This window comes from Lepisosteus oculatus, chromosome 3 (genome assembly GCF_040954835.1).
Source record: "Lepisosteus oculatus isolate fLepOcu1 chromosome 3, fLepOcu1.hap2, whole genome shotgun sequence".
NCBI classification, from domain to species: domain Eukaryota; kingdom Metazoa; phylum Chordata; class Actinopteri; order Semionotiformes; family Lepisosteidae; genus Lepisosteus; species Lepisosteus oculatus.
In genome coordinates this window covers 847,104-874,845 of record NC_090698.1, presented here as the reverse complement: position 1 = coordinate 874,845, position 27,742 = coordinate 847,104, and the positions used below count along the sequence as shown (strand labels likewise).

The following is a 27,742-nucleotide window of genomic DNA, read 5'->3' as shown; positions in this document are numbered from 1 at the left end:
GTGGGAGTATGGAACATCCTACCCAGCCATGTGGTTGAAGCCAGTACTTTGACTAAATTCAAGAAAACGCTGGATGAGATCATCAGATCAATTAACTATGAAAGGAGCTAGTGGGCCAGATAGGCTCCTGCCATCTTTGTTCTGGATTTCTGTTTTCTAGATTTTCCCTCACATTTGTGTCTAGCCCCGTATCTATCTTAGTTGCCATGTGAATTCCCATTTTTCTCTGCATGTCGCTCCTTGAAAAGGCGAGCTGCGTGTTTCCATGCAACCACCAGAGGGCGCATTACAGCCCAAAAATGACTGCACTCTACCGTCACAGCCACAGGCAGCACTGGAGTGTTCCGGGCTCTTACAGGGTGCATGCTTCTTCAGCATTCACATCATGTTTTTCTCAGGCATGGAGTTACCTTGTTTGTTATTATTTCTTGTTTAATGGGTGACGCGGTGGTGCAGTGGTTATCTTTGCTGTCTCACTGTGCTGGACTGTGTTCAATTCTGAGGGTGCTATATCTTGTGTCTGCTGCTTGCCGGGATAGGCTTAGGGTCCCCTGAAGTCCTGAATTGGATGAAGTGGTTAGAAAATGAATGGAAGGATTATTACTAATGTATTTAAAATTACAATTGGACCCATTTATACAGCAGGGAATAGTCTGGAATAGTTCAGGTGAATAATGTTGCTCAGGGATACAACAGCGGTGTCTCATCTGGGATTTTAAGCCACAGCCTTCCAGTTACAAGTCTGTCACTCTGAGCTGTGTGAAAATACACAAGAAAATTGCTGCTCTACCTAATATTGTAAAGGCAAAAAAAATGAGTAGAGTGTTTTTTAATAAAAATCTGATATTTCAGTTTGTCACCACCCATCGTCGGAGATATTACTGCATTTGGCCTGTCACTTCATTGAACGTGCCCCTCATCTGATCTCTCAGATCTATAAAACCCTCCTGGTTCAGAGATCGTTTTCAAGCCACAGCAGGTACAGCACATTAGCACAAAACTGTAGTGTTTTGTCTTTCTTTAGTTTCCTGTGCTGATTGCTGTTGCAATATGTGCTCACCTCTGAGCTGGAGAAGACTGGCTTCCTCGCTGTAGGAGCAGAGGAGCTGCAGTGAGGTGGCGTCACACGCACACACGCGCACTCACACGCGCACACACGCGCACACGGCTCCTCTCTCTCCCGCACACACTCGCACTGCGCTGAGCCAGAGAGGGAGCCCCTACGGCCCTGCGATGAAGGGGGGAGGGGGAGAGTGAGACTGAGAGAGCGCATGGTGGAGAACACACAGCTCTCCAGAGCCAGGACCGAGGAGGAGGAGGGCGCCGAAGGGCAGAGGGACAGCGCTGCCTGCGACCGCAGCCGTGGAAGGACTCCAGTCTGAATGGGCCCAGACGGAGCCGGATGGAGCATGGGCCAGGTTTTAGGATTTGCCCACTGCAGTACGTATCCTTTGTCCTCCTCCACACCCTGTCGGCTGTGCTGTCTGTGCAGGTGGGCCGTCTCCCTCCGCCACTCTTTCTCTCTCCCTCAGCCCCGGATCGGCTCCCAGCCTCTTGTTTCTTTCTGTTCTGTGCTGTTTGTGTGATTGACTGAGCTCCTGTCATCTCTTTCTTACTGCGTGTGGCTCTGTGATGCCCTCTGTCTGTTTCCAGCCTCCCAGCTGATTTTTTTTTGTCTTCAACCATCTAAGTCTGTAAGGGTACACCTCCTGTCTCTCCGCTTGAGGAGCGAGTGTGCGTGTTTCTGTGCACTGCGCTCAGCACAAACTGCATTATCTCGAATGGCACAACACATGATGCATCCCCCTGCCTGCGTTCCACAGCCTCAAGCCCACACCCTGCGGCTGGGTGCACAGGGACTAGGAGGTTCGCCTAGAGTCTGGATCACGGTTCTTGCTAAGCCAGCAGGCCCGGATCGAGGCAGAACTTCACTCCGCCCTCCCTGTGAGGACCAACAGGTTTCCACAGGATAGAAGGCAGAAGCCACTAGGAGACTAAAGGTTTGACCGAGCAGTGCTGGATTTGGAATCCGGGACAGACCTGTAGCCTGTAGGTGTGACATGATCTGGGTCCCTCTCCCTCTGGAAAGCACTTCAGCACCTTCTGGATGAAAAAGGCATTACAAATCAGAAGAATTAATATTATTGCCATAGGAAGCAATCCAGCTAGAATCATGCATGAATAAACAAGGTGCTTTAGTTTAAACTGATACCAACAAGAATAAAGGCTACCAGGTGACCTGTAGGATCTGAGTTATACGCACCATTTCATCCTGGTTTTAAGCACCTACGCTGGCAAGCACCAGTTTCAGGCTGGTTCTCCTCTGTGCTGGACCAGGGTTCTGATTCTGATCACTTTGAATCCTCGTTCATGGAGGCCTTATAGGAACCAGAGCTGTGGTCTGCAATTACCCAGAAGACTGGGTGGGTCTTCTGACTGGGTGCCTCCAGCAGCGCCCACAGAGGAGCTCTGGTACGTGGGCACGACCTGGGAGCTGCACTGGCATTGCAAACCTGTCTGCTTGAGCAGGAGCCTCATGCAGGTCCCCGGAGACCAGCTCACTGTGCTTCACTTTGCATTTCAAAGGGTGGCCTCCTGTCTGTCAAACCCTCTGCTATTGGCTGGGAGGCTGGCTTTTTGTCTCTTTGCTTTTGTCTGCGATAGTGTTGCTAACGTCCTCTTGGCTGTGAAATCACGCCGAGCACGAGCAGCCAAGCAGGCAGAAACAGCTTCCGTCTTCATTGGTGGTGTGAGTGAAGAGAAAAGTGATCTCGGAGCATCATTTTTGTTCATGTTGATTTTAGACGAAGCTCGGGGTAAATGAGTGTGAAATGTCTGACCTAATCCCCAGATCATCCTTTCTGTAATAAATTACTCTGAAGAAACCCTGAACCTCTTTTACAAACCAGTACAAATGGCCACAGCCCCTTTATTCTCTTGACTCCCAGATGTTCGCTGGACCTGATGACATAATCTTTCTCTTCTTTTTCTCTCTAATTGGTTGCAGAGGAATCTGGTTCTGTCTCCACGACGCCTGACTCCACCCCTCCCAGCACCGAGGGTAGGTCTCTTGAGAACGCTGCCCCCCAGTGGGCAGGGCAGGGGTGACTCGGGTCCGAGTGCCTGTCAGCATGTTTGATTGTTTGTCTCCGTTCAGCTGTTATTTGTATGAAACACTCCTGGTGCTGCATGTGCAACTTTGTTAAAGGAGAATAAAGTTAAAGAAATTAATAGTTTTCCATGATGACTTACATATTAATAAAATAACAAGAAACACTGCAAGGCTTATTGAATATTTAAACCCAGCTAGAAAGTGTAAAAATAACAGATAAAGGCTTATATTTTGGATGTCTATTTTTTTATGTTAACTGCACCATTACTTGTTTACACTTTTCATGAAGCTTGAACTGTGTGTCTTACAGGGCTCCTGAACTGTGTTATGTTCAGTGACAGTGAGCCCTGTTCCAGCCTCGGGCAGACCCCAGTCGGTGCCCCGGGTCCGAGCATGTAGACAGGCCTAGTACCGCTCTGGGCGCTCTGGGGCTTAACCAGCAGTCTGCAGGCCTGGACGTGAAGTGGAGATCTGCCAGTGAAGGAGAGCTGGTGCCGTCCGCTCACTCACGGGAGACTAGAGCCCAGGACACTGAGGCGCTGCTGCAGACTCCCGGCTCAAACGTTCCTCTCCCTCCCCTTCTCCAGGTGGGAACGAGGAGTCGGATTTCCCGGACCTGCACACGGCCCGAGAGTGGTCGGAGGATGAGGAGGAGGGGGAGGATGGCCAGGGGAGCCCCTCGGTGTGGGGGACGCCCCGACAGAGCTCCTACGAGCTCACCTTCTCTTACATTGCCTTCTCCGAGCCCGAGGGCGGCGGGACACGGCGGAGGCGCGGGCGGGCGGCCTCCGGGATGAGCCGCACGGACACGGTCGAGACGCTGCTCCCCGAATCTCCCCAGGCGGACACGTCCTTCCAGCAGTGGGACCCCGCTTTCTCTATGGGCACCGAGGAGGCGGAAGGTGGATGTTGTTGTCCTGCGGTTGGGCGGCAGGAGGCAGAACTGCCCCTCGTACCCCCGATGGAACTGAGACTGCAACCCAGCACAGCCACAGTCCTGCAGGGCGGCGCTCTGGTCCGACTGACCCAGGACTCCCAGGTCTCCGAGCCCTCAGTGGACAGTCTGACCCGAGACACCTGGGTCTCTGAGCCCTCAGTGGAAAGACTGGCCCAGGACACCTGGGACTCCAAGCCCTCAGCAGACAGACTGGCCCAGGACACCTGGGTCTCCGAGCCCTCAGCGGACAGCGAGAGGATGACCCCAGGGGACAGCAGCCCAGGTAACAGCCTCCAGGCTGCTTGTACCATCACTTCCTGTTCCTTTCCTGCTTTGACCATATGCTTCATATTGTCATAGAAAGCACCACAGAGCAAGTTAAAACTGCAGTAATCACATAAAAACTGAGGTCAGAACGTTGTGACCTTTCCCTCTTTAACAGCCTCAAGTCCCTTTCGATGCGCCTGCCAAGCAGGCTGGGCCAAGCAGCCCTGGGTGTGAGCAGGTGTATGAAACCGGGCCAGGCTGTTCCGGAACCAGCGCCTTCCTGCACCTCCACCTGTAATCTAAACAGACTGGAACAGAGGAGGCCGAGCGTCAAGGACAGAGACCGAGGCCCTTTTCAAGACTGTGTTTTAGGTTGCCAGTCTTTATCACAGTGACAATGGAACCCGATTCAGCGATCAGGACTGTTAAACAACACTGATTGCAAGTGGCTGTAGTTGCTTGGTGTAGAAAAAGCTCATGTCTCTATTCCAGTGGCAGAGGGGAGACCTCTTTACAGTGGTATCTCGTGGGCTTCTCGCCTTGTGGTTGATGGCAGGGTTCTGGCTGTTTAAGATCTCTGTTACAGTGCTGCAGTGTTCTCCCAGTGTTACTGGCTGGAGGGAGCTCTTTGGGATCCTCCTGTGATATTGCACCTGTCCTCCCCTACAGTAATCTAGAATCCCACACTGGTGCCACACTGGCCTGGACCATGTAAACAAGCTGTTAAGAGCATCGTCTTCCTTCAAAGCAACACTCTATAAGAATCATGCTTCATACTTTTGCTCTAGCATGAATCCTTAACTGCCTATTCCTCTGAAAATCATTTGCTGGTGAGCTGTTTTTTTTACTAATCATATGGTTTCATTGGACATGGTCACCCCAGCTGTTGTCTCTTTCCACAGTGCTGCTGCACCCCAGCACGGACGCTGCGCTCTCGGGGGCGGGGAGTGTCGACATGTCATCTACCATTGGCCAGAGCACTCAGGAAGAGCCAAACAGCGAGCGGTGGTTCACAGCGTTTAGCCAATCAGAGGGTCACGTCCAGGTAGCAGGTATGGTCGCATCACCTTTTGTGTCCTCGTCATATCAGAATATCCAGATGTCTTCAAAAAGGGTGGATCCTCAGTGCACAAACCATGGTATTGACTAAAAAAATTCTCAAACACATATAATCTTAGCGCACTTGCCAATTAAATTATGCCTGGAACGTTGTTGAAGGTGCTGAATAGTAGCTCGATACAATTTAGGTGTCACTGGAAAGGAGGCAGTCATTAAAGTTCAGCACCCTAATGAATGTTTAAGATGAAGTACAGTGAGAGCGGACCTGTATGACACCAGGCTGCAAGCTTTCCTGCAGTCTGCTAATTGCACAAGGATGGAAGGAAATGGGGGTCTTCAGCTGTGGCTCCATGCTTGTGCAGATGTGGTGGCAGATGCCCACTGAGACACAGTGTGGCGCCGAGAGGAGTGGCTGTATCACAGGTCAACGAGCTGACGCAAGGCTCCCTGCCTTATAAAAGAGGTTTTGCAGAGATTAGATTGCAGCTATAGCAAACACTAAAATGTGATGCATTATAAATGCACTAACAAAGTGTTCTGAATTGCCAAGCTTAGCATTTCGTCTTGCATGGTGGAGTGCTGCAGGAAGCAGGAAGCAGGAAGCAGTGCAGGACAGGACAGGACAGGACACAATTAAATCGGTCGCCATGCAGGACGGGAGCACGAACAGGAGGAGTGGAGTGGAAGAGAGTGAGAGACCGGGAACAGGAGGCACCGTCCCGCTGGCACCACTGTCATCACAGAAGGTTGTTCCAGTGCCCCAGCTGTTCAGAGACATCTGCCACCGGCATCTATTTAAAGACTCAGCCAGCGGAGGCTGGGAGGACTGGACAGGACTGGTGTCCCCCTGTCCTGCTGTCCTGCTCAGCCCCAGGGGCGCAGCTCCGGCTTAAGGAGAGCTGCTTCTCCCTGTTCTTCCAGGCGAGCAATGATGGACGCCTTGAGAAAGAACACCTTGCTCTTCCTGTGGTTTGCTGGGCGCTGAAGTCAGGAGAGTCGCAGTTCAGTTTAGAATGAAGTCAGGTTCTAGTTCAGCTCCATGCTGACTGCTTTGCAGTTTGATGATTTACTTTCCTTTACTCCACTTTACACTTCACTAAGTGTTTAGATTGAAGTGATATCTAAACTCAGATTCGGGCTGTGATGTGTGTGGGATTCACACTGGGCTGGCTTATCTTATTCATCATGTGACTCGTCATGACAAGTGCTATATACAAGCATTTCATGTTTTAATTCTTTTATTCTACCAGATCTGGCTCAAACCACGTTTTATGAAAAAGTGCCTCTTGTTTTTTTGTTTTAAATACACTTGCACATAGTTTCCACCTGTGCCCTCTGCTTTGTGTTTCACTGTTTATTCCAGAGTTTGTGGGCTGACCTTTTCAATGTCTTTGAGGATTTTTAATACTTTCATCAGGTCCCCTCAGTCTTCATTGTTCAAGAGTGAAGAGGTTCAATTCCTTCAGACTTCATATCTTTCAGTGAGGTTATTAATTAAAGCCCAGCAATGTACCTATATCTTTCTTTTCTGTTATGACTTGTGAGCAGTAGCATAATTTCTGTAACACGGTGACAAATCATAGTGTAACCCGTACGGTCTCCATGGCTTGCGAGAGATGAGCTGGATCACCAGCGCAGTGACGTCACCGCCCTCCCCTGTGAATAGCAGGGCCTGCAGCCGCTGGGCTGAGAGGAGATCTCTTGTTAGCTCAAGAGGCTGGGTCCCTGTTGGGTGATGCCGGAGGCCTGGGTTTGAGTCCCTGACGGTGGGGGGCTGACCTGATGCGGCGGCGGTGAGGGCGCCTGCCTGAACCCCGAAGCGTTACAATAGCATGCACGGTATTCTAAATGAGGACTTACCAGTGCATTATCCAATTTTAGCATAACATCCCTTGGTTACAGTTCTGTGCTTTTATCCTAACACTTTTTGCCTTTTTTGTTGCTTTCTCCTTCTGTCTAGATGAAAGATGAAAACAATGTGTTAACATAGACAGCAATGTTTTGTTCTTGGGCAGGCACTTAGAGCTTATATTTCCAGGGTGTAAAACTCTGCAGCTGTGTACATTAATCATCATGTGGCAGCTGATCTAGTCAAGATCTAAATATTTTGGATTTTCTTTCTTTTGCAGCTCCCACAGTGATTACTAATAATCCTGTGTTTATATCTTCTGCACACTTGACTAGTTTCTTAATTACATTAGAATCTACATATTTGTCTCTAGTCATGTGGTTTGGTTTTGTCATCCTTTTATGGATGGAAACAACAGTAGCTGTTGTCCTGTAAGGGGTATTTTTCCTGTCTTGAGTGAATATTATTGTCTGGAATATAACTGTGGGAAAACAATCAGGTTAGGGAGCTCCTGTATCTTAGTTCAGTCAAGCACTACACTCCCATGCAGGTGTAGGATAAGCAGGCAGTGAGCTGAGGAAGCTCTAGCAGCTCTAGCTGTAAGGAGGCTATGGGAATGTGAGGACACATTCATCCTCCCAGCCCCCGAAAAGAAAGACTCAGGCTGCCTTTGGGAGCAGAGCCCTACTACCAATGTTCAAGTCCCAGGCCTGCAAGCAGTGCTGTCTCCATGGAAACCACCCCCGGGACTGAGGAAGGGCCCAATTAAGATCAGCTGAACCCCAGGAAACAGGGCGCTGTTTGCTCAGAGTCAGCGAGCCGCAGAGGCGACCAGAACTCCTGTTGCTGCTGCTGTCAGCTCCACACCCACAACCCCAGCAGCACAGAGAAGACAGCACCTACAGCAGAGGGGTGGGGCTGTGTTGTCCACTAGTACCTTCCTAGTGTCACAGATGCCAACGTCTCCTTTTCTTCATGGACAGCTGAATCTCAGCAAGGAAACACAGGTTCAGATGCAGAAAGCTTTGAATATCAAGACAAGTAGTTTAGATACAACAGTTTTGCCACCATAGGAGAAGTAGAGCAGAAGCAAACACCTCTACATTCAGGACAATAGCTTGGTGCACTAAACAGCCAGGTGCAGGCTGTTTATACTGGGTATAAATACATAAATAAAAATAAATCTGTGGGCTGTTATCAGTCCTGAACGGGGCTGTGAGATTTTGGGCCCAGTTTTATTTATATCACATAAACGAATAACATTCTTGCCAGTGTTTTTTCACAAGCATTTTTGTTCCTTTGGAATAAAAGAGTAGAGAAATATTGTGGAGCTGTTTGCTGGAGATAGAAGATGTGGTGACAGAGACACGTCTCACTTTGAGACGCCGAGGAGTAGCTGGTGTCCAGCGCTGCTTGGGGCCGGAGCTGCCTGCAGTGTGCACAGCAGGTGCTGCTAGCCTGCAGCTTCCCAGTGAGCAGGGGGAGGGAGGAGATCTGATTGCAGGACAGAAGAGAGCCTGGGGACGGGGAGGGGGAGAGCGAGAGCTCTTGTGTTACAGGTGTGGGCGTCTGGCCACAGGCAGGCCCCCCCCTCGACATGCTCCCCCCGGCCACGAGCGTGCGAGAGAGCGCACAGGAGCTCGCGTGCCATTGGCCAGTTAAAATTAGGCAGGTCAGCCTTTTCGTGCTGACCAGGCAGCAGAGGCAAAAAAAAGTGCAGAGGGGGAGACAGGAGAGCCGCGAGGAAGCACAGAGGACCAGCTAGAATGGCCAGCAAAGGTGAGCCATTCCTGTGTTTGAGCAACTGGACAATTTGTGTAGCCTTGTTGTGTACCAGAGCGGGGCGGGACTTTCAGATCTCAGGCTATTTGGCACGTTCCTTCACAGTTACGAGGTTTGTTTGTGGCGGACTGACTGGAGACTGTTCGCACAGGGAAGTGTAGCTGCTCGTGCTGCACAGACACCAGCAGGTAACCATGACTTCAGCCCAGGGCACCTGGCACCTGGAGGGCGGTTTGGAAAGGCTTGGAAGTCAGTTTTCATGAACATCTGAAGACGGTGTTGGCAGATGTTGAAGTCTGTGTCTGCATGAACATCTAGATTCTCGGTGTGCTCAGAGGATCATCGATCTGTCTGTCTGGAAGATCACTGCATCTCAAGAACAGGAAACTGCCTGTCGCCTGGACCTGCTTGTCTGGTGATGGGACTGAACATGCTGAAACAGAGCACTGCCAGTCTGTTCCACCAAAACAATGAGAGAGAAATAATGAATTCCCATTCCCCATTCGTTACCGTCTGTTTCCCCTGTTCTTAGGGGTTGAACAGGCTGGGAGTGTGCGCTGGGATCTGATTCGTTGGTACAATGTGGAGCCCAGGCTGTTACGTTGGCCCTGGACTCTTGTGGGAAACCCAGGGCACAGACACACACGGCTGGGCAGCATGTTGCCATGTTTCCTTGTTATAAGAGCTGTCTGCTCTCAGAGCAGCAGTGCTTCATTAATGCTGCAGCTCAGGATTTATTTATGGGAGGTTGAATATGAGCCCCTGAGTCATTAGCTGGGTAGGCTCAGGCTTCAGGCTGCATCTTATTCAGTGAGAAAACAGCTCCACTGACGTCCTTCACTGACGTGTACTCTGTTCAGCTCAGGTTATTTGTCATATGCAGAGGTGCAATGGAACACCTGAAGAAGGCTCCACGGCCGAAACTTTGTTTTCTTTCTTCTCTTTTCAGCAGGGAATAAACCTTTACTTGTTCCAGTGCAATAAAATGCTTATTTGCATGTGTGCTCCAATGACAAAGACATTGGAATCACCAAAAAACATAAACACAGAACAGCAGCAACAACATCAAGTTAAACATACATACAACTTAAAATAACATCAGACAAGCAGTGGGCAGATAAGCAACACATCGTCCTTCTAAATTTACAAAATATTACAAAGGGCAGTATTGGTTGTTTTAAATTATTGTTCTTGTAAGGGAGAAGATGCCAGGGTATTTTTAATCTGATGCACTGTGCTGTAACAAGAGGAGTCTCTTTAAGAAGGAATACATTTCTCTCATGATGTGAAACTTTCTATATCCGCAATACAGGCAGACGGCAAATGGTTGGATCTAAGTCATCAAATTAAACTGATTTTCAGATGTAGATGATGAAAATGTGGTTAGGTTATAAAGAATTGTGGGACATGTAGTGCGAAAGCACACTGCCTTCATTACTGCACTCCTGCTGGAATTCTTCACCGCAGCTCCAGCCTGCAGCAGACGCACGCCCCCAGGACTGAAACTGAAGAACATTGACTTCTTTAGAGACGTGTAAGAACTAAACAAGGAGAAGACTAACAGACCTAACAACACGTTTTCACTCAAGGAGTGCTCCTGAATTAGAAGGGACACCAAACAATCCTGTCAGTAGATGTGAGTCTTCGCAGGTGTTCAGTAAGTGGGGACACTTATGCGAGGGCATATTAGAGGAGCAGTCCTAGCTCTGTGATGTGTGGCCAGTAAAGAGATCGGTCCCACTTCCTCATTCAGGCTGCTTCTTACTCATTCAATGGCCACTTCAGACACCAGGTCTGTCGGAGCCAGGCGGTTCTGTCAAGACTGGTACTTGCATAACAGTAGTGTGTCTCTATTACTGCAGCAACGTGAAAAGAAAGGCCTTAAGATCAGCAGGCTCCCATATACTGTCAATCCTGCTGTGCAGCAGTTTGATCTGCTTAGGTTTTCCTAGCTGTAGACTCTTGAATATTAATACCGGTGATGTAGAAAAGCCTACATCTTCCTATATACAGTACCTGCCACCTCTGTCACATCCCTCTCTGGACATTCAGGCACAGATGAGAATAAGAAATGAAATGTCAGGCAGCAGAAGCACTTCAGAAGCCTGGGCTGGCTCAGACAGCTATGGGATGGGAGTCTTGATGTGGTCCCTGGGTGCCTGCAGTGTGAGGAAAGGGCGGAGGGCGCTGGATGAGCTCTGGAAGCAGGTGCTCCAGAAGGCAGACAAGAGCGTCTCTCTTCTATGACGCCCTTGTACAGCTCCCTCCTTCGCTGCCATCCAAGCCTGCTCTGGCTAAATTTAGGACAGCCCGAATTCTCCCTGCTCCCTACCCAGCAGCCTCGGGGCTGGCTTGGCTGCACTAAAGTAGCCTTTGCATTTCACAGGCCCTGTCCTGCTTTCTGTCCTCAAGTGTCTTCGTGATGAGATCCCGCCATCCAATCTCTCTCCAGTCACACGCCCTGCTCTCTTCCCTCCACCTTGATCTCTCACTTCCTGCTCCTCAGCCCTTCCCTTGCTTCTCTGATGCAGGAGGCTGGGAGCAGACTGAGAAAGGCGCTGTGGGAGTCTGGAGCGGATTGCCTCAGATCAGTAACGAACTAGCACCCAAACGAGCAAGAAGAGATGAAAGCCCCCCTTTCAATTATCGTCCATTTTCCCTGTAGTGATAATTTATGAAGTGCCGCTAGGAAAAAATCACAAATGGCGCACAAGTTGTAAAACGTAGGAAAAACACAACACAGACCTGAAGGTAAAGACCAGATTAAAACAATGGGTTTCTAAAGCAGATGGGAATTCTTGTAGTGTGTCAGTCCTAGCCAGTGGGGCACTACAGCTGATGATTTTGTCCAAAGCGACTGGCGTTTTAACCTGTTAATACAGCTGGGTGTTTCAGTGCCGGGACAGAGGTGCGGAGCCTTGCTTAAGGAGGTGTCTCAGTTCTTTAGCACTGGGTTCTCAGGTAGCATAGGAGACCACGGTGTGGACCTCCAGTCCAAAGGAGTAAACCTAGGAGCTTCACCTTTCAGCACCTCTCAGCAGAACCCTGTAAGTTCTGTATTCTGCAAGCCAATATGAAGAAGCTAGAGCAGCTGCTATTGGGTCACAGAAGCCAGGCCTTGGGATTCTCTAGCGTGAGAACCTCACCCTGTATCAGCTATACAGTCAGGCATCGATGGCATCACTCCTCAATGAGACACATGAACAAGCTTTTCAGTGTTGGTTACAGAAAGCAGCACTCTTAACCTCCTGTCCGCTCCCCCTCGTTCTCTCCTCTCTGTCCCTCCAGCAGTGTCGGAGCTGATCTACTGGAAGGATGCCCAGCGCACGGGCGTGGTGTTCACCGGGCTGGTGGTCAGCCTGATCGCCCTGTCTCAGCTCAGCATCATCAGCGTGGGCTCCAACCTGGCCTTCGCTGTGCTCTGCGTCACCATCACCCTGCGCCTCTACTACAAGACGCTGCAGGCCCTCCACAAGTCTGACGGGGCCAACCCCTTCCAGTGAGTCCCCCCCCAGAGGGGCCAGTCTCCGCCAGCGACATCCTCATTGCTGCTTTTAAACAGATCAGGACTTACGTGCACGTTTCCCCATTTGTTGTTGACTCTCAGACTGATTTTGCAAGAGCTATGTTCCTGGGGCGCTCTTTCCTGGGGCGCTCTTTCCTGGGGCGCTCTTTCCTGTGGCGCTCTTTCCTGTGGCGCTCTTTCCTGGGGCGCTCTTTCCTGGGGCGCTCTTTCCTGGGGCTCTCTTTCCTGGGGCGTGCTTGTATGGCTCCCGGCCTGCTGCTGGTGTGAAGCTGTGCCAGGCGCTGTCCAGAGAGACGGCTGAGCTGCTGCAGTACTGCACCCTGCAGCGCCTGGGCTGAGCACTCGGTCTCTGTGTGGTTCTGGTTCCAGAAAGAAATGAATTTTAATGCTTGAATTTTGTGTGCTGTAGCCCTCCAGAGCACTTAATATAGAGTGCTTAATATACTGTAAGATGTCATTGGTAGTGTAATTCATTTCAGACATATCAGCCTGACCTTTCATGCAATGGGCTGCTCCATGCTTATACTTTTCTATGTCAGTTGGGACTTTATTTAATTGCAGTATTTGGCTTTGGATTTTTTTCTATAATGCTTTTCTGCAAAGTGACACATTTTTGCACCCGTCTCTACAGCTGGGTATTTCAGTAAGTTAGTACCTTGCTCAAGGGGCGTCTCTGTGTGCGCAGGTGGTACCTGGACTATGACATCAGCGTGTCCAAGGAGCTGACCCAGCGCTGTATGGACCGGGTCGTGCTCATGGCCACCACTGCTGCCACGGAGCTGCGCAGGCTATTCCTGGTGGACAACTTCCTCGACTCCTTCAAGGTGCGCAGCCACATTCCTCCACCTGCTTCTCTGGGTGCCTCTCCTCTCCTTCTCATCTCCTTTTCCTCTTTCTCTTCCTTCCCTTCTCTCACTCCTTTTCCTGTTCCTCCTCTCCACCTGCCCTCTCCTCTTGCCTTTCTCCCTCTCTCTTCCTGCCTGTTGAATTTCTGATGCAAGAAAAACACTGCTGCTCAGAGAAGGGAGTGTCCGACACTGACATGCTGTAGAAACTGAGTCTCTTTAGTCTCCATGGATTGTCCCACACTGACATGCTGGAGGAACTGAGTCTCTTTAGTCCGAAGGGAGTGCCCCACACTGACAGGCTGGAGGAACTGAGTCTCTTTAGTCTGAAGGGAGTGCCCCACACTGACAGGCTGGAGGAACTGAGTCTCTTTAGTCTGAAGGGAGTGTCCCACACTGACAGGCTGGAGGAACTGAGTGTTTTGTTCTTGAACAGAGATGAGGGCTATGAGGGGATCTGATACAATTATTCAAAACCCTTAAAGGTATCCCTGTGGATTTAATCAGTTTTACTGATTGTGAATTAAAGTACACAAGTAGGGAAACAAATGTATATTTTAAATTGAGAACAGGAGGGGCTTTCGTACAAAAAGGCTTGCAGTTTAGAAAAACGCCCAGCTCAGTCAGCTACTAGCATCCAAACTAAAACATTTATGAAGGTGAAGAGGCCATTTGGTACATTTAAGTAATCATCATGTATTCCCTAGCTGAGGAAAAGTGCCTCTCCCTGTGTTCCTACAGGTCTCTCCATCTCTCGGCTCCCACTCCCCCTCCCTCTCTCCTGCTCTCTCATTCAGCCCCACTCCCTGCCCTGTGGACAGGACCTGGGAGAGTCTCATGCCATCATCACCTTGGTCAACTGGAGCATCTTCTATCACTGCAGTATAACACCTGCCAGAAGAAATCAAGGTGTCCATGTCGCACTTCAGTGTGACAGCTCAAGCTGCTTCTTCCCTCCCAAAACTGGCCGACACTCCTGCAGTATTCCTGTGTTTCCTACAAGGTTCCCAGCAAAGGGCAATGCTTGGAAATTTGGCCACAAACACTGTCTTTATCTTCTAGTTTGAACAGGCGCCTAAATTCATTGAATTCATTTTCTTCATGTTGTGTGTCCTCAGTTCGCACTGCTGATGTACCTGCTGACCTACATCGGAGCTGTCTTCAATGGCCTTACTCTCCTCATCATGGGTGAGACACTGTCGCCCCCTGGGGGCATCTGCCTGCCTGCACTCATGTTGCTGTGGTCAGCGGGTTTTTATAAGACCCTGAGAGACGCACAGCTCACTGGCAACAGGAGGCTCTCCAGTCCATCTCTGTCCGTCTGCTCAGTAAACAGGAGCCGCTCAGCGCTGCCCCTAGTGCTCGAGGATGCAGAGATTGTGCCTCTGCTGCCGTGCTGGAGTTCTGGGGTTATTTAAATTAGTTTCCTGAATTAATTAATGAAAGACTTTATGAGAGAAAAAACAGAGGCTATCTTATATCAGTACCATTGTTGAGTGGCTGTGTCCCATGGTGAGGGCGTGGTGCCCTCGGTTTGTGACGGTGGTGACTTGGTGCGACCCATGGTGAGGGCGTGGTGCCCTCGGTGTGTGACGGTGGTGACTGGGTGCGACGCATGGTGAGGGCGTGGTGCCTTCGGTGTGTGACGGTGGTGATTGGGTGCGACGCATGGTGAGGACGTGGTGCCTTCGGTGTGTGACGGTGGTGATTGGGTGCGACGCATGGTGAGGGCGTGGTGCCTTCGGTGTGTGACGGTGGTGATTGGGTGCGACACATGGTGAGGGCGTGGTGCCTTCGGTGTGTGACGGTGGTGATTGGGTGTGACCCATGTGGAGGACGCTGGTGCCCTCGGTGTGTGACGGTGGTGATTGGGTGTGACCCATGTGGAGGACGTGGTGCCCTCTGTTTCCCAGGCTGACTCCAGTTTCTCCTGTGTTGCAGCTGTGATCTGTGCTTTCTCCCTGCCGCTGCTTTACAGACAACACCAGGTAATGTCCTGCGTCCGTCTCTTCTCCTGCTCGGTCCTGTTCCTCAGCCACCTGCTTTATTCATGGGTTTTTGAGGGATCACTATTGCAGCTTCTGTTTCCTGTCTGTCTTGGAGCTCACAGGTAGCTCAGCCAGTAAAGGCGCTCCTGGCTTTGGAATACCAGAGCACAGCAAAGTAAATGCAATATAGAATCATGGATAACTAGGAAGAAAGTACCTTATTCTGCACTGGGATAGATACAAATGCATTGAAAACACAGAACAGAATATTACAGTACTGTAATATTATCATCATCATCTTCTTCTCCTTGACACATACGAACAGCAACTCAAAGCTTTGCAAGCAACTGTTTGCACTACATACTGTGCTGATAGCTCTCAGCATATTGATTGTGGCCAGAATTCTTAGTCATGTGTGTTTGTGTTGCAGACGCAGATAGACCAGTACATGGGGCTGGTCACAGGCCTCATCACTGACATCACAAACAAGTGAGTACAGCGCCCCCTGGGGGAATGTGTGGGGAACTACTTTCTGCATTTATCTTCAGTCTAAGTTTCTGTTTTTTTCTGCAAGATAGGACTGAGGCAAGCAGTTTGGGGGTTCTACAGAGAGATAAGGTGTCCAAGCAGTCAGATTTCTTTGCAGCTATTATTGTATTCACCTGACACAATTGGCAGATCTGTAACTATATGCCTGCTCTGTAGGCTGTGGGGGTGTGGTTGTGTTGTGTAGGCTATCTCACATGGGTACATGTGTCACAGTGGTTTCTCTTTCTGCTACATGGTCTGTTGCTACGTGTAGCACTGAAAGCTTTGTAAAAATGTGTTGGTCAGCATGAAAACATCACAATGGCCAGAAGAGAAGTGATCAGAATCAGAATGACCAGACGTAAACAGGAGATAAGCTATCTGCTTCTTATTGTGGACAAAAACGTCCTCAATGATGTGCCTGATCAGTGCTGACCAGGACCACCAGATTGGTCTCCTGGTCTGTAAATGAAAACACACTGGTTGACAATAATTTGTTCCTATATTGAACATATTTAATTAACAGCTTCATCATCACTAAGCTTTATTAAAACAGTGTTATACAAAAAACAGAATTTTGAATACTTTGTATTTGCACTGTTTCTTCTCTACTCCGTTAACGTTGGCCATATTGAGAATTGACGATTGTCCCCTGTTCATTTGCCCATCTTTGCTGGGAGTCAAGAATGGGAGTCACCTGTTCTGACCGCCTGATCAGTGGAATCTGTGGCTGGCAGTATAAACAGACGTCACCAGTTTACTATACAGGCCGTTTTGTTTCTGTTTAGAGGGTAAAAGGAAAGACCTGTCCTGACTCAAAGGGTGGGCTGGATCTGGAGCCAGCTGGTAACCCCAGTGTGAACAGTAGGGCAGGGATCAACACTCAGGGGAGGACAGGGCATCTCATCTGAATGTTCCTCTTAGAGCTGGAGGGAGAGCTGTGGCTTTCAGAATTAAAGAGGTGGCAGATGAAAAACAGAGATAAGAGCTGGGTGCTGAACTCTGCATTGCCTACAGCCACAGCTCCTTAAAACTCTGTGTCTCCTTCTGGTTCTTCCACAGGATCCAGGCGAAAATTCCAAGTGCCAAACCCAAAGAACAGTGAGGAGAGAGGGGACACTAGGGGCGCCTCTCCAAGTCTTACCAGGCGGCTCTCCTGCCTCAGAGCCCCGCTCCTGCTGGGGGTCAGGGGGTATGGGAAAGGGTTCGAGAGGCACGATCTGAAAGCTGAAGTGGATGGCAGGGTGGGGCTGCAGTTTGCAAAAACTATAGGTGTCCATCTCTGACAGAGAGAAAAGCCTCCAGTCCAAAATCCATAGTTTTAATTTAATTAAAAGGGAGAAAAGCATCTCTGGAGTTGTGTGATTGTAGTTTCTAGCTGTTTCTCCTTCTCTTTTTAACACCTTCTGCTCCATTCTTCTTCCGAGTTCCTCTGTGTCCGAGCTGTGGGCCACAGAAGTCCACTTCCTGTCTGCCTCCGGATTGCTCCGGAGTCGCAGTGGGAATGCGCGGCAACTCAGGATCACCTGCACAGCCTCGGGTTCAGCTCCGGCTCAGCAGAGACCAGAGACTTCCAATCCCCCGCCATTACTTCCCTTGCGAAACCTACTGCGGTATTGATGCCGGCATTTTTACCAGGGTTTTACCATAGTTTTGCTGTGGCTTCAACACGTCCTCACTGTGCTGGACTGCAGTGGACCGTGGGGGTGTTATTCCATGATCTAGTGGACACAGTGAGGGCATGGCTACACCACGCTGACATGCAGGTAAAACCCCAGTGAAATCGGGTCAAAGTGCAGAAACCCTGAGCTCTGCCTCGCTGGTCGGGAACAGGATTCTGCTTGCCTGGCCAATGTGTGTGCAGGGATACAGTTCATTTCCCAGGCTGTTATACAGTGTAGGTAATACGATCGTCTCTGCAGGCTCCTCAGCTCAAGCTGCTGTTTGAGCTCGCAGGAGGACACAAGCTGATCAGACAGACCTCGTCTGTACTAACAACGATATAAAAAGCGTATGCTTTCGAGGACCGGAGATCGTCGGGTGTGTTGTGCTACACAGCGATTGGAATGTTGAACCTGTCGTATCACATTTTACATACGGGAGCGATAGTTGAGTCTACTTCCTCTGCTTGATCGTGATGGGATCTGGACTGGCAGTGGACATGTGGCCCCAGCCTCAGCAAGAAGAGAAGAACTTGGAGGAGGAGAGAGAAGCAGAGTGTTGCATCAACTCACAAGCAGGTCCGGCCCCATTTAGCCAGAATCTTGAGTGATTTGTATGAAAGAACCACGAATCCCAGTGATCAAAGTTAGTTTTTCTTGTTCACCCATTCCCTGGTGTAAACTCAGGAAAGTGTTTACTGGGTGAGCTGCACTGCAACAGTAGAATTTGCCAGTGCACCACCACAAGGGGGAGCCCCTGCGCACCACTAAGCGTTATGTGAATATGACAGCGCCCCCTGTGATGCAGGAGGACCTCTGCACGTAGCAAGTTAGTGAAGACGTTTCTGCAGCGCCTGGGACACTGGCACCTGAGGGTGCAGCAAGGCCTCCGAAGTCCCCCAGCTCTGAGAGAGACACGAGAAAGTCTTAATACAGGAATCCAAATGTCATTATTAGTATTATTATGGTTATTATTGATTTTTTTGTATTGTTACCAAGTATAAAATACCCTACTTTGACTCTTGCAATAAATAAAAGTGACGGAAAAAAAAAACTTTGGAGCTCTTGGAAAACTAACTGTGTGTGGGTTTGTTGTCCTCTGTGGGAGAGTTTTCTAAGAGATCCCTTGTGCAGGCTGCCCAGCAGGGGGCAGTAAGGTCTGGCTGGCTGCTCCAGACTGAAGAGAGATACTCCGAGCCCTGCCCAGTCCCACAGCGTGGCTCACGTGGGCTGGAGGAGCGAGGGAAGAGTGCTGCAGCCAGGTGGCGTCAGGGTACACTAGCACCTACTGTACAGCACTGCGAATCTGCGTGGCTTCATGGCAGCGGTGCTCAGAGACTCCAGGGCACAGGACTGAAAGACATAGGCACTGCCCACGGGAACAAGAGGCCCAGGAACGGATCTGAGACGGGAGTCGAGTTTTAGCGAGGGAGTTATGTAGAGACAGTAAAAAACTGGAGTCACTTAAACTGTGGAACCAAAGCTGGTGAAGAGGGTTACAGGTCGCGTGTGGTGCACGATTCTGCCCTGCGTCGTGATCCACCTCTTCATTTCTGTGGCTCTGTCTTCTCCATTCCACCTGCGACTGCTCCTTCAGCAAACTGTCATGGCAAAGTGTACGTGAGTGTGGGGAGCATGTTCTGTCAAAAAGCCAAGAGAAATATATTTATTAGACAGCCTGTATTCGATCAATTACTCTTAAGCAATAGGTGGACAAACCAGAATAAGGAGCAGGTTCTGTCTGCTCATCTGAAACTCCAGAGGACCGGGATCTCAGGGTGTGCTGGGGTGCTGTTGGCGGGGGGCCGCCCAGAATGGGGACCCGGCTGCTCTCCAGAGCGCTCTGAGCTGATCGCTGCTGCAGTGCAGCTTCCTCTGCGTTGGACAAGAGGTGCCCCTGCTTGCCTTGAGGACCAGGCACAGCTCCGACACTCAGGGCAGACCTGCGGGAGACGGGAGGGGGGAGAGGAGTGTGTGCTGGCTCTCCGCAGGGCCCCTGCCCCAGGGCACAGACCAGACTGCCCCCTGGTTCCTCCACAGGGATACAGTGTTTATGTGAACACAGGACTGCTGGACTGAATCAGTTGTTTCAGCGATTGCAGTGGCTTCGCTTCAAAATGTTGTTTTTTAATTGGTCGTTTGTTTTAATTGCTGTTAGGTCATATTTCAAATTATATTGATGTACAGGGTGATATAGCCAGCAGCCATATAACCCTGCAACTCACAACTGGCAACCCACTGAAGCTAAGCAGGTGTGAGCCAGGTCAGTACCTGGATGGGAGACCTCCTGGGAAAAACTAAGGTTGCTGCTGGAAGAGGTGTTAGTGGGGCCAGCAGGGGGCGCTCACCCTGCGGTCCATGTGGGTCCTAATGCCCCAGTATAGTGACGGGGACACTATACTGTAAACAGGCGCCGTCCTTCGGATGAGATGTAAAACCGAGGTCCTGACTCTCTGTGGTCATTAAAAATACCAGGGCGCTTCTCGAAAAGAGTAGGGGTGTAACCCCGGTGTCCTGGCCAAATTTCCCCCCTGGCCTTTACCCCATCATGGCCTCCTAATAATCCCCCTCTATGAATTGGCTTCATTACTCTGCTCTCCTCCCCACTGATAGCTGGTGTGTGGTGAGCGTTCTGGCGCACTATGGCTGCCGTCGCATCATCCAGGTGGATGCTGCACATTGGTGGTGGTGGAGGGGAGTCCCCATTACCTGTAAAGCGCTTTGAGTGGAGTGTCCAGAAAAGCGCTATATAAGTGTAAGCAATTATTATTATAATTACAGGCATCTGGAGCACTTTGACTGCGAAGGATGTTTTTTGTGGAGAAGAATTCTCTCGGTGTCCACCAGAGGGCGCTGCAGACTCATCTGTCCCGTTGAAGCCCCATTGTGATGCAGCCGGTCGCCACTCCACTCAGCAGCAGTTCAGTCAGTTAGGTTGTGCATTGATGAGTCTAAAGACACCTACAGCTGGGACATTAAGCCATTGTTATACAAAGCCATCACTTTGTTAGCATTGAAAGGGACTTTAGTCACATAGCAAGCCAGAGCAATTGAGTGCAGCGGTTCATACTCATTAGATTTTAAATATCACATTGTAGCTTTTTTCATAACAATACGGATTATGTATTGTGAACTGAACTAATGAAGCTGATTGTCAACTGTCCATTTTGTAGCTGGTTTCCATAGATCATGTTAAACAATGCGAGCATTTCATCTCCGGATTATAAACCTATGCGGTTAAATGCTCGTTTCTCGCTGTGGCTGAGACGCTGTCTGCGGACGAGGTGCTAAATTTCCACAGCCTGAGTGTCCCGGACAGCGCTGGGACCCACTCCACTCCCCGCGCCCCTCGTGCGCACACGGCCTGCGTCACGTAGGCAAATCGCCGCGGGCCATCTCAGACTCCCCGAAGGGTATTTTAAAGTGAGATAAACCTCTTAATGTAAAAGCGCAAAGTAGCCAAAAAACAAAACCAGGGAACAAAGTGCTGATTACAGTATGTGAATGTAGAACAGTAACTTTACTGAGGTACTGCATGCAGCCCTCGGACTGGTCTCATAGTTACTACAGTATTAATGACGAGACTCGAAGGCGGCCGCACAAAACGTCAAGACAGGACTGGCGACAGTTTTAATACTGTATCCTCTAACGCGGGAGCAGAGTGTAACTCTGAAGTTTGCGTCAATTCTACACGATTTGCAGAGGCCTGTAATTTCTGATAGTCCTGGTGTTTTCCCCGAGTGAAGGCCCGCATGTTGATGCAAACTGTCAGGGGATGTTTTGAATTTTTTTTTTCATCTTTGTTATTATTGTTGTAAGTCGACTGTAAAAATAAAAGCCCGTTAAGCCCCCCCAGCGCCAGGTGGTCGGAGACCGGCCGAGGCGGCATGTCCGGGCATGTCGGGTCGTTATTAATATTCCGAGGCTCGGGGTTTATCACACAGATATTACTCGGGCTCCTGGCGACTGCCGCTCCGCCAGGGCCCGTCACCCCCTCCACACCTCCCGGCTGACATTTTCTCTGCTTGCACGATGGTCCTGCTTCGGGACAGTGTTCGCCGCCGGTTATGAATGTTGTTTGGGTCTGTGATAGTTATAGCGTGTAACTCACGCTAACACGGTAATCGATACCGTTGGTTGCGCAGAAAGACGTCATTAAGAGTTTTGGGAAACAAAACTCAGAGCCTGTTTTCTCCTTTTACTGAGAAAAACACTTGCGGTGTTGACAGAAATATCTACTACTAACCTAAGGAAATGTAAGAGACTGCAGTCGAAGCTGTGATTATTTCTGCCGTGAGTAATCCAGCAGCTCAGTTCTGTTGCTCTGGATGACATATTGCGCTTTATAGACTCGCTCTGTATATACAGACACCCGTGTATGTGTGTTTCTAACGTGTGTCATAAAGGTGTATAATAATAACAATCACATTCTATAATTAGGTCACCCAAACACGGAAGCGCATGCGCTCCTGTACAAAAACAGTCGTGTCTGCGGTGTTATGAGGTATCTCACAAAACATTACTGTGTACGACCCCACAATTTCGTGTTTTTTCCTTTTTTTGCTCACCAGCGGAATGCTACAGATGTAGTAAATTTTGTAGTTTCCTTTACCTGACTTCTGTAACCAACTAATCACAAACAGATCAATCGCAAACGCCGCAGCAGGTAACTGAAGTGAGGGAATCGATACCCAGGACCTCCCGGCTGTTGACCGCCTGTGATCAATAATCACGATCTCTCTTAGGCAACACACTTCACCGCATGGCGCTGAGCATAAAATAGGTTAATACAGTAAATAAAACAGAATTATCTACCGGAAATTAATGTAGTGTGCAAGACAGTGTGAAAGTGTTGAGCGACCTGCAGGATCGGATCCGATGGCACTTGTCGCAGCGCGGCGTGATGTTTGTGTTAGGAGAGCGGACCGTTTCCAGCCCTTTGCAGCCTCCTACACTGCAAATAAATCACGTAACCGTATAAGTATAGGCACTAATTACATAGTGCTGTGTCATTTTTCTTCTATACTCAATGGTAAGGCGGCTTGAAAGGGGCTTTTTTCCCATGTTTTAAATGCTATGGGGATACAGTGCTCCGGCCAGTCCTCCGCGCGCGGCGGTTTGAAAGCGCGGTGACGCAACACGGGGGCGGGGATAGGCTAATGAGCTCGCGCTTTATACCGGAGTCTCGCGGCCGCGCTTCTGCCAGTGCTCGTGCGCTCGAGGAGGTTTGCACAGCGGGGATATCTTTTAACACATAGTTAGTCTTTCGGAAATGAATCCTCAAACTTGAATTATTTTCATTTTACACCCGGTGTTTTTAAATGAAAGCGGTTGTGCTCTAGAATCGGCGTTTCTTCATCTATTCTGGGGATTCCGCAGAAGCCGGTCCGTGGAGTGGTCTCGACATGCCCCGTGACGCGCCCGTGGGTCAGCGGACAGCGGCTCCCCCGGTGCCGCCGCACAGGGCCCGGCCGGCCCGCCCGGGCGGCGCGCAGGAGCGGCCGCTGAAGTGCGTCCTGCTGGGGGACGGGGCGGTGGGCAAGACCAGCCTGGTGGTCAGCTACACCACCAACGGCTACCCCACGAAATACGTGCCCACGGCCTTCGACGACTTCTCAGGTAAGCGGCGCGTCTCCTCGCTGGCGCTCCGGCTGGCTGCAGCCCCGAGCCGGTACTGAGCCGGGTTCGTGTTGGGCAGACACACGTCCTGCTGCGGGAAACGTGTTGACGTTCAGGAGCCCGAGGAAGAGGAGCTCGGTGAAGCCCAAGCCCCAGGTCTGCTGAGGCACTGTTGCCACTCCGTCACCCCAGAGGTCTGCGGGAAGTGATCGAGTCCTCGAAACCTCCGCGTCTGGCCCGGAACTCGGGCCGGGTTCTGCCCCCCGTCCCGGTTCTGCTCGCGCAGCTCGAACCCAGGGCCGCGCGCACAGCTGGTCAGCTCCACGGGATGCACGGCTCTCGGCGCACTGGGGTGCCCAGCGAGGGGCCGAGGGGTCCGAGAGGGGGTCTGCGCGTCTCTGCAGAGGGAGTACCGGGACAGCAGAAACAAGCCAGCACCCGGGGGCGCGCTTCTCCCCGTTGGCGATGGACAGCTGGGCTGTCGGTACCGGACGGGATGTAAACTGCGCTGGAGCGCGGATTCGCCGGGCGCCGCTGGCGATGCGCGACTCAGGCCAGGCGGTTGCGTGGCGCGGCGCCTCGCTCAGGTCTCCTCCACGCCTCCAAGCCCCTCCGCGATCGCGTCCTCGCACGGCAGCTCGGGAGGAGTTTGCGCGAGCTGGGGTCCAGTCAGGCACCACTGCGCCCCTGATCGACCCACCGGCGACTCCCCTTCCCCGACTCGCACGCGCGCTGCGCAGCAGACCAAACACTAGAACCCCGGTCATTTCCGTTCAGGAAGACGAGTTTTTCTAACTGACAGACACGGGTTTAAAAATAGCACACTTGTCCATTGTCTTCTCCACTGCAGACAGACGCCCTTTCTCTGGGCTGTGTGATAGTCGCAGCGCTGTGCTGTCCAAGAGACTCCGCAGTAACAGTCCCATACTGGAGCAGATAGGCAGCGGAGACCTTCACACTGCTGGGTCTTTCACCAGAACCCTGACAGGGTCCAGTCTTGACCCGCCCAGGGCCCTGCAGGTCTTCCACTCCCTTTAGAGAGGCACATCTCCCAGGCTCAGAGAAGAGCATTTATAACAGAGCTTTACACAAAGGGTGGCGGGAGTGTGGAACAATCCAGATGGGCTGAAAGGCTGGTTGGCGACTCGAGCTCTGGCTGTCTGCTGCGGAGCGCGCTGTGGTGAGCGGACCTGTCTGGCTGTGCTGGAGTGTGGACCTGCTGCTGTTCTGGGAGCAGAGCTCCTGCTCGTCGCCAACAGCGTCAGCAGACTGGTCAGCTTCCAGTGTGGGAGCAGAGGCCGCAGGTCTCCCTCGCAGCTCCTGTCTGTGCTGGGACACAGACCTCACTGCAGACTGGAGGCCCCTCCCTCCCCGCGCCAGCGGACGCCAGCGGCTGTGTGGGAGTCGCCCCTCTGCTGCCTGCTGTGGCTCCAGTGGGGCGGGGCTCTGGGATTGGGGGGTGGGGGCTCTGGGACTGGGGGCTCCCCTGGGGGGGTGGGGGCTCTGGGAGGCTGAGCTCAGGTCTGACTCTTCTCCTCTGATTGCAGCGGTGGTGCAGGTGGACGGGACGCCGGTCCAGCTGCAGCTCTGTGACACCGCGGGGCAGGTAAGCAGCACGTCTCTCGCCCGTCTCCCCCCCTGGGGCGACCCCCTCTGCACCCTGCCCGCGCACAGCGCATCGCCCTGGAGCTGCTGGGCCCTTTGTTTCGCGACGGGCGTGCGGTGCTGGGGGAGAGCACAGTTAATACCTGGGCAAACATCCAGAGCTGCAGGAGCCCTGCTCCTTATCACAGCGCAGTGCGTGCGCTCTGCCCTGTTAGTACACACGGGAGCCAGCAAGCCAGAGAGACAAGCTGGGGCAGAGCTGCTGCACATGATAAGCCTGTTCCCTCCTGAAGCCATAAACAATGTTTTCAAGGGAGTGGGAACGGTGTCCTGCAGCAGGGCTGTGTATGCGCTGCGTGCAGAGGGGTCGGATGTGAAATGATATGAGAAGGAAGGTGCTGTTTGGGACAATTACAGTTTGCTTTAAGACCATAAGTGCTGATCTGTGAGGGGGGTGGGGGTGTGTCGAGGTTCCACCCCAGTTAATCTGCGCTGCGCCGAATTCCAGCCCCCCCTCCAGCACACATACTTTAAGCTGTTTGGCTGCAGTGTTTAATCTTCCTCTGTTCATTCGAAAACAAGAGGAAACAGTAGAACAAGACTGCAGGAGACAATGGCACAAGGACGGGTTTTCACGCCAGTCAGTGAGCCCGTTCCGCACGTGTCCCGGCCCGAGGAGCCCGCCCGTGTCCGTGTCCGTGTCCGTGTCCCCGGGCCTCACGGCTGTGTCCCCGGCTCTCCTGCAGGACGAGTTCGACAAGCTGCGGCACCTGTGCTACCCACGCGCCGACGCCCTGCTGCTGTGCTTCAGCGTGGTCAGCCCGGCCTCCTTCCAGAACGTGTGGGAGAAGTGGGTCCCGGAGATCCGCCGGTGCTGCCCGCTGGCGCCCGTGGTGCTGGTGGGCACCCAGTGCGACCTGCGGCAGGACGTGAAGGTGCTGATCGAGCTGGCGCGGCGGCAGGAGCGGCCCGTGGCCGGGGGGGACGCCCGCGGGCTGGCCGACAAGCTGGGCGCCGTGGCCTACGTGGAGTGCTCGGCGCTGACGCAGAAGAACCTGAAGGAGGTGTTCGACGCCGCCATCGCCGCCGGCCTGCGCTTCTCCGAGCGCCGCGCGCGCAAGGAGTGCCAGGTGCGCAGCACAGCCGACAAGATGAAGACGCTGTCCAAGGCCTGGTGGAAGAAGTACGTCTGCGTGCAGTGACCCCGCGACCCCGCGACCCCGCGGCAGGGGGCAGGGGGCAGGGGCGCGACCGTCCTCCCGCAGGGACCTGGGCACCCGGGGGTGGCCCTGTCACCACCGCCCCTCCGTCTCCATCGCGTATTTATTTCACAAAGCTCACACAAATGTTTTTCTCTCTCGGAAAAATGCCCCGGTCATGTCCTGTGGATGATTTTATTTTGTAATCGGAGCTGTGGTGATTTGAAACAGCGGTGCGGGAAATGAGATCTGCGTCTGTCCGTTCTAAAATGCAAATCAGATCGAACCTTCACATTCCTCCGCGGTGTCCCTGCTCCAGCGCTCCCGTCCCTCCCCTGTCCTGTCCTCTTCTGACTCCACCCTCCAACCTCACGGACGGTCACTTCTGGTGTTCACTCCTGAAGAGCACCGTTCGATCTCTGACCCTGTTAGCATAGACTTACAAGCATGTTGACTGTTGCTCAGGACAAGAGACCGAAGGCGTTCTGGACAGATGGACAGATGGGACCACAGTATTGCTCCACACTTCTGTACATACAGCCACTAAAAGAACTACAGGTATTTCACCAGCAATAAATGTGGGTGAGATAGGGAACTGTGAATGATCATGTTGCTTCTCATTTTTAAGAAGCTGTTCCTTTTTTTTTCTTCCTTTGGTGTTTTATAATGTGATGCCATGTGAATGCTGAAGTTGCAGGCAGCCTGGGGCCCATGTGACCCCCCAAAAGGCAGGCAGTGGCCAATCGAAGTGGGGGAATGGATCCGATTGGTCCGTAATGGCCAGAGGAGCCTGTGGCCAAGCCAGTGGACTACACCTGCAGTCACAAGGGTTCTACATGAGGCCCTGGACGGGCCCGGTTTGTCTTCTGCGTTGAGCCGTGGGTCTTACTGGACAATAAGTGATCATGAGGTATTCAGATTGGCTCTTGCCTGCCTGTAGAACAAGTAGAAGCAGCAGCTGGTATGTTGCTCAGTGGCCGGCATCACCTTGGGATGTACCTACCAGTCAGGTGTTCTTTGATGCAATAAATAAAAATCCTGATAAAACTGTCCCCGTGGCCTGATTCTGTCTGGAAGGGGGTGTAGGTGGGCAGGAGGAGGGCTGTGCCTGTCTGTGTGCTGCAGGACTGGGCTGACAGATGGCTGTGTCTTACTCTGCTTGCTCTCCTGTCACCAGACCCGGAGTGAGGCTGCTGGGTGTGTGTAAGTACCTGCACGTGAAGGACTATCTATCATACGTTTGCAGAATAGTCCAAAAGCAGTAATGAAAGATTCAATAAAACTGCCTGAGCATGACCAGGCTATTAATGTCCCCCAGGCCTGAAGTGTCAGTCAGAAAGGGCAGTGGCAGGCTGAGGTTGTGCAGGAGAGAGGAGTCAGTCTGCTTCCACCAGGCTGCTGTTGCCACACACAGGCCCGAACAGCAGTGTCCCGCGCCTCTCATGGGTTCTAATGTGCATTTCCCCTCACAACACTGTCAGCGTCCCAGCCTCAGGGGTCCGTGTCCTGGACCTGCCCAGTCTTCTTGAGCTACTGTTCGACCTTCCCCACAGGATCACAGGATAGAGCAATGGATATTTAGACTGCTAAACATTGTCATGATTCCTTACAAGTGTACTAAATGATTTTTGACAGAACGTCCATTCATACGAATTCTATACTTTTGACTAAATATCCTAGAATTTTGTTTGTAGTTATATTTGCTTAGCCAGCTTGTCTAGAAGATGAAAACAGTTTGTCAGCATAAACATCTGTTTCTTCCATA

General features: G+C 51.5%; 2 protein-coding genes across 5 annotated transcripts; both read left to right on the top strand.

Annotated features, from left to right (window-relative positions):
- The first annotated feature begins 1,182 nt into the window (after positions 1-1,182).
- On the top strand, positions 1,183-17,241 carry rtn2a (reticulon 2a). 4 transcript variants are annotated; one of them, XM_015341112.2, is made up of 10 exons: positions 1,195-1,440; positions 3,008-3,061; positions 3,700-4,332; positions 5,219-5,368; positions 12,298-12,505; positions 13,218-13,356; positions 14,496-14,565; positions 15,319-15,365; positions 15,796-15,854; positions 16,956-17,241. In XM_015341112.2, the coding sequence occupies exons 1-10, from the start codon at positions 1,383-1,385 to the stop codon at positions 16,996-16,998; spliced, it is 1,461 nt and encodes a 486-aa protein (XP_015196598.2). In that variant the 5' UTR covers positions 1,195-1,382; the 3' UTR covers positions 16,999-17,241. The 4 variants fall into 4 exon arrangements, with proteins under 4 accessions (XP_069043807.1, XP_015196598.2, XP_015196597.2 ...); XM_015341111.2 differs by having other exon boundaries at positions 12,295-12,505; XM_015341113.2 differs by lacking the exon at positions 1,195-1,440 and adding an exon at positions 1,456-1,492 and having other exon boundaries at positions 12,295-12,505.
- Positions 17,242-22,746: 5,505 nt separating this feature from the next.
- Positions 22,747-27,024, top strand: rhoub (ras homolog family member Ub). Its single transcript, XM_006627708.3, has 3 exons — positions 22,747-23,173; positions 24,721-24,779; positions 25,525-27,024. The coding sequence occupies exons 1-3, from the start codon at positions 22,960-22,962 to the stop codon at positions 25,978-25,980; spliced, it is 729 nt and encodes a 242-aa protein (XP_006627771.2). The 5' UTR covers positions 22,747-22,959; the 3' UTR covers positions 25,981-27,024.
- The last annotated feature ends 718 nt before the right edge of the window (positions 27,025-27,742 follow it).